This window comes from Henckelia pumila, chromosome 1, assembly GCF_033568475.1.
Source record: "Henckelia pumila isolate YLH828 chromosome 1, ASM3356847v2, whole genome shotgun sequence".
Taxonomy (NCBI): domain Eukaryota; kingdom Viridiplantae; phylum Streptophyta; class Magnoliopsida; order Lamiales; family Gesneriaceae; genus Henckelia; species Henckelia pumila.
The window spans coordinates 28501348-28507983 of NC_133120.1; the positions used below are offsets into that span (position 1 = coordinate 28501348).

Here is a 6636-nt window from a genome sequence, read left to right on the forward strand (position 1 = left end):
GAGAGCAGCATTGAACCTGAAAGAATCAAGGTAGAGATTGTTGAAGTGTGCTTCTGTCAGATTGAATAGGAATAGAGAAGAGATCAGATCAAAGTATAGTGACCAGATGAGTTCAGTGGTCAGATGAGTTCATGATCAGATCGAATATTGGGATCAGATCGAAGGTGAATGGTCAGATGAGTTCTTCAGATGAGTTCAGGCAGATCGATTGCTCGAGTACTGGGACTTGGTTAGAAGTCAGATGAATTGTCCGTGAAGCTGTAAGCTTGAAGGCAGATCGAAGTACAAGAGCATATCAGACTGATGTGAGATGACTTATCGGGTTGGACCATGTTGACTTTATTAACCAACATAACAGAAAATCAAATTCTTCAACCTCCAGAAAATATTTGAGAGAGAATTCAAAGGAGAGAACTGGGGCGTAGATTGTGACGGGAGGATTCAAGGATTTAAAGCTTGAATTGTGTTTATATCTAGTGTTAGAATTGTCTGGTCTGGTTCTGTAATAAGCTCGGGTTTGTGTTTGGATTTTTTCTGTTCGTGATTAATAAAGTGTTGTGTTGCTCTCCCGTGGACGTAGACAAATTTTTTGCCGAACCACGTAAATACTTGTGTTGGTTATTTGCTTTCGTGTGAGTTGGTATTTGATCTGCGTTTTGTGTTCTTATTCATCATTGGGATTGTGTTCTTGAGTTTTGCTGTGTGCGTGTTTGTCGGTTAAATTCCCCGGAATATCAAGTTTTGCTCTCATTGATTCCTAACATTTTGTGATACATATAACAACTCACGAATTTAATTTGTTTGACTCGTTCGAATAATAACGGGTCACCCAAATCTGAAACAGACTGCTTGGATTTTCGTTGATTGGGTGATATAAACTTTTTGGCTACACCACCAACATTATCCCCGTGTGGTATCCCAACTTCGTCCATGAGAATGAAATCGGATAACAAAGTCTTCGTTTATTTAAAATATGAACAAATGGTAAATAGTTTTATACTTGTATTCTCGAGTCAATATCGGACTCTCACTGCCGCCACTTGCGTAATACCGCTCGTAATTTTCCAAGTTATATCCTATGAATCCTTTAAAAAAAAAAAATTGTATCCTATGAACGACGCACAGAGGTACGTAATGAGACGTTATCATGAGATTAATACGGTTATAATTATTTTACATGTGATCAAGTCTGTATTTTTTTTTCAACATTGCATCTCATATGTGACAATAATTTTGATACATTTGATATATCGTGAAATACTACTTATGATAACATGAAAGAATCCGAAATGTTAACTGGTCCTATGCACGATTGGAACACTATTCCATTTAAGGGAAGGATTATATAATGTGCAGGAACAACGTGGAGTGGAGATACAACAAATGTATTTCAATTGACTCTTTGCTGGCGATGTAAGTAGTCGCCAACCCAGCTGAGGATTTCAGTCTTTCGGGTGCAATTGCCTTGGAGATTCGGCTATTTCTTGATAGTCATCCTAATATTATTCTTAGACATGTTAGTAGATCAGTTAATACGGTTGCACATGAACTTGCTTGTTTTGCTATTTATTCTACCTCTCCTTTTGTTTGGAATCCTGGGAATTTACCTGTTTGGTTAGTAAATCTTGTATTGATTGATGTTCATTCATAATAAAATACTAGTTTTACTGTAAAAAAAACAAAAACAAACAATATCTATATATTGATATTGATATACATATATATATAAAATAAAGCAACTTATAAATTATAAATGATTATCTCAGCCAGGTGCTATTAATCTGACCTGGCGGCCTTCGGGTATCCTTTGACCCACGTGCCATATCAACCTTCGTCCTCCAAATAATACCCATTAATTTTATCCCCAATACTAATAAATTAAACCCAAAACATCCTCCCTTGCATATTTTCTTGCCCAATACAAAATATATTATTCTTACTGTGAATTTGATGCAACTCTATATTTTAATATTATAGAAAGACTTTTCTCAAATGATCAGCTATGTATCTTTTCATACAATTTTCTCATCTTCGAAACTATTTTTTTTACTTCAAAAATATGAAATAATGCAATTATTTTCTGCATAATCATGTTGAGTAATTTTGAGCTTAGAATGATAATTAAGTTGATCTATTTTTATAAACCTCTAGTCCCTTTTCATCAGAAATGAAAAAATCTAACATATACTGAACATGATTTTATCTAAAGAAAGAGAGGATAATTGTCTAGCTAATAAATGTTAATATTGATTAAAATAATGTGACGAGAATCTATTCTATTAATATAAAGGTATTCAAACTCCTTATTATATTATTAAAAGAGTTTATTGAATATAAACATAAAATAGTGTGTGTATATATAAATGATCCCCAAACCTCAAACAAGCACTCCACCAATTATAAGCCGTAAATAGAAACCCAAACAGTTTCTAAATATATTTCTTCAAATGGATTCTTCCTCTGTCAATTTTTACTCCATATGTGATGATTTCTTCTATGAAAACTCAAATGAATCCTCATGCTTTTGGGGATTAATCGATGACCAAAATGTCCAGAAATATTCACTCCCTTTCAACCAAAGTGACTCCCAAGATATGCTTCTGTTCGGAATCTTGTCGGAAGGCGGCCAAGGAGCGCCGGAATCGGAGAAATCCCAGGAGGAGGAGAAACCCGTGAAGGAGAAGGCTTACAGGGGTGTTAGGCGGCGGCCGTGGGGGAAGTTCGCGGCGGAGATACGGGATTCTACCAGGAAAGGGATAAGGGTCTGGCTCGGGACGTTTGAAACAGCGGAGGCCGCCGCCTTGGCTTATGATCAGGCGGCGTTCTCCATGCGGGGGCAGGCGGCGGTGTTGAATTTCCCGGTGGAGAAGGTGCGGGAGTCTTTGAGGGGAATGAAGGGGTGGGTCGAGGAGGGGTGTTCGCCGGTGATGGCGTTGAAGAAGAAGCACTTGATGCGGCGGAGGAACGGAGGCGGCGGAGGGAAGGGGAGGGGGAGGGAAACGGAGGTGGAGAATGTGGTGGTTTTGGAGGATTTGGGCGCCGATTATTTGGAGGAGCTCTTGAGTAGTAGCAGCTCCAGTGAAAATAGTTTTACTTGGTAATTCGAAAAATATATTTTTTCACAAATTAGAAATAATAATAAAAAAAATTCCGTTATTATTTTCTGCCTTACTATTTTTTTTAATTTAATGAGGAGAAAATACGGAATTCATGTATATTACGCAATCAAATAGCATATAACTCATTGGAAATGTGTGTTTCATTCGATTTTATTATTTTATTTTTTTTTAATGGATTCACCCGATTTAGATTTTTTTTTTTCCTTATTACAACATCCGGGTGAAGTGGGGATATGTGATGTTAATTATTATTTTTTTTCATTTTCTTTTACATGAGTCTTTTTTCGGAGGAAATTTTTTATGTTATTTCACCTTAGTGGTGGTGTCGATTTAGGACTTGATCTTTTGTGTTCATTCTTGTTCATAAGTTTGAAATTCAATTTGCCAATTTTGTTTCCCCTCTTTGCTTTATGAGTAATGCTCTTGTGAGACAGTCTCATTCGTAAGACGGGTCAACCCTACCCATATTTATAATAATAAATAATACTTTTGGAATAAAATGTAATACTTTTTAATGGATAACCCATACAAGAGATTCGTCTCAAAAAAATGACCCTTAAGACCGTCTCATAGGAGTGTTTGTCATGCTTTATTAAGGTAAAGCGATATATATTAAGTAAAATAATAATTTTACGTTAAGTATTTTTCACATGCATAAGGTTATCCATACATTGGATATATATATATATATATACATGTTTTAATTAATTTAAATGTGACTGGCTTCTAAAAAAATTAGGCTAAACTTGAAACCAGAGAGAGTAAAACACTCATCTATATCTTAGGCATCGTTTGGTTTCAAAAACCAGACCAAAAAAGCACTTTTTTAAATGCTTTTCATTTAATAAAGTGTTTGGTTGACCATAAAAGTGCTTCAATAAGCACTTTTTTAAGTCAAAATTAGAGCTTTTTCAAAAGCAAAAAATTATAGCTTAAAAAAGTGTTTTTTTTTTAAATGTCTACCAAATCCAAACGGGGCCTTAGTCGACAACAATTTAATAATTTTGAATGTTCAATAGAATATAATATGAAGCATGGATCCTAGAATAAGATGGTGTTACCAAATTGAGGGTCAAAATGATTATTTGGGTCCATTTTCAAAAGAATATTCTCCTTTTAGGAGTAGTTGTAGAGAGAAACGACGGCATTTTTGTTGATTAATTTGTCAGAATTAACGAATTTTGATTTCAAAATGGTAACAATTAATCATTGTTGTGGTGTAATAATCGTCATAACTTGGTAGTGCGATCAAACCATGATATTTGGGCTATTGCGGTTTAAAAGATTTGAGTTGCATAATTACCATCAACTATAAATTTTGGTAAAGCGACAAACGTTCGATCCTACAATTGATATCAGAGTCAAATTGATCATATTTTTGATAACCATTGATTGCAAGGCACAATTATCGAGAGAGAGATTATTGGGATTCAATAATTGTCTCTGCTTGGTAGAATTATCGAATCATAACACTTGGGCTGTTGTGCGGTTTAAAGATTTGATTTGCACCATTATCATTAGTTGTATATAGCTTTTGGAAAAGCGACAGACTCTCGATCCTAATCATGTTGAGGTATATTTGTGACCAATAAACCATTTCTATAATTTTATTATTAATTATAAAATAATCCAAATGAATATTGTGTATAGTAATTAAGATTATTAGTGCCTAAATTCTTGTTTTTTTTAATTGTTCTCTATTATGATTATGATATAATATAATACAATACAATACAGAATTATTATTATTACTCCCTCCGTCTCAATTATATTGTTCACGTTTTCTTTTTTGTTTGTCCCAAATATATAGTCATACACCATATTTAGTAATACTTTTTTACACTTCTTTACTAATATACCCCATTAACTACACCTTGGCAATCATTTTTTAATATATTAAATAGGGATAAAAAAGAAAGTTTATATAAAATTTACTTTTCCAATAAATTTTTCTTAATTCGTGTGAAAACTAAAACAAGACAACATATATGGGATAGAGTGAGTATTAAAGTAATAACTACGTTTTCAAAAAAGTCATAACTACGTTGGTTGGCAAATATGACGTTGGTTTGAAACGTAACTTTGGGAAACTTCGAAACATTTAATTTGGTCCATGTTGAATCCGATTTGAGAGTCGTATTGTCGCCGTCCCATATTCGTATGTGATAGAAATTAAGGTGTGATTTCTATTTATTTACTACCTTTACATTTTTAAAAAGTGTCACCTTAACGGTTTAAGGCCAAAGAATCTGTTATGAATTATGGTCTCATTATCAAAAATATAAAAGTTGGTGAAAATCTATATTTGTACCTATTATAAAAGTGTAAATCAATGTTAAAGTTTTACAATGTGCGTTTTTAACTTTGTCATTTGTTTACAAACACATGAAAAATTTGGTGATGATATTTTTGTAAAATCAATTATTATAATGTGGTCAAAATTGTCAAACTACGTGATTCTGTATAAAAATACAGTTGTCAAAAGGATTGAAAATCCAAAATTATTTGGTCTTTATTTGCTTGTAGATGAATGAAACAAAATTTTTCCACAAAAATCTTAATTTGAGATAAGAATCTAGTTGCCAAGAAGATTCAAACTCCAAAATTCTGTTTTATTTTCTTGTAGATGAATGAACATATTTTTTCATTAAAAAAATCTTTAATTTGAGAAAGATTGTGATAGGATCGATTTAGGGAGATTCATTGAGTTACAATAACTCGTTCTTGAAATGTTCAAAAATGAACCGAGCACCAAGAAATTATATTTCAAACCATGCAAAAGAAACTCAAAATAATCCTTCGTAGAAACCGATAAAACAGTTTGCAAATCATTTGAAAAAGATATGCAAGTTTAATGTGTAAAGTAAATACGATAAAGTAAAGAGACGCAAATTTGTTTATTGATGTTCCGAGACAAAACTCCTACGTCACTCCTTCTTTCACACGAGAAAGATTCAATAGAAAATTTTGGTTTATACAATCCTTTGTATACAACTCACTACAATCGTAAGACTTATCTCTTGCCTAGATCGAAACTCCTAACACACTCGATTGTAGGTCTCAACCTTATAATCCGCATAATGTTTAGCGTCTCTTATTCCAAGACTACAAACAAAATTTTTAATGTCTTTGTGTGAAGACTCTCACTCAACTAATATATACAAATCATCTCTCATATGTGTGTGAGTGAGTTAAGTTTTGAAGAACTTGACTATGAAAACTCAAGAAATATGTTGTGTTCTTCACGCCAAGGGTAAAATCTTGACTAGCTAATAAATATGTTAAGGTTGTAGTGACCCGTCCCAGAATCACTAATTAAACGAAGCTTTAAGCATGCAAAATAATTTAAACACGATAATCAGATAATCTAGCGAAAACTTAAATAATACAACTACAACCACGGGCAGAATACAACCGGTCCAAAGTAAAAATATTGTAAATGTTATACAACACAACCGAAACATAGTACTAAACCCCACAAAAAGAAAACCTGGTACAGTAAAATCCAGCCTTGCTG

The 6636-nt window shown here is 33.3% G+C and overlaps 1 protein-coding gene across 1 annotated transcript; it reads left to right on the top strand.

Moving 5' to 3' along the window:
• The first annotated feature begins 2283 nt into the window (after nt 1–2283).
• LOC140883385 (ethylene-response factor C3-like) lies at nt 2284–3164 on the top strand. The gene has a single exon (XM_073289830.1). The coding sequence runs from the start codon at nt 2448–2450 to the stop codon at nt 3099–3101; it is 654 nt and encodes a 217-aa protein (XP_073145931.1). The 5' UTR covers nt 2284–2447; the 3' UTR covers nt 3102–3164.
• The last annotated feature ends 3472 nt before the right edge of the window (nt 3165–6636 follow it).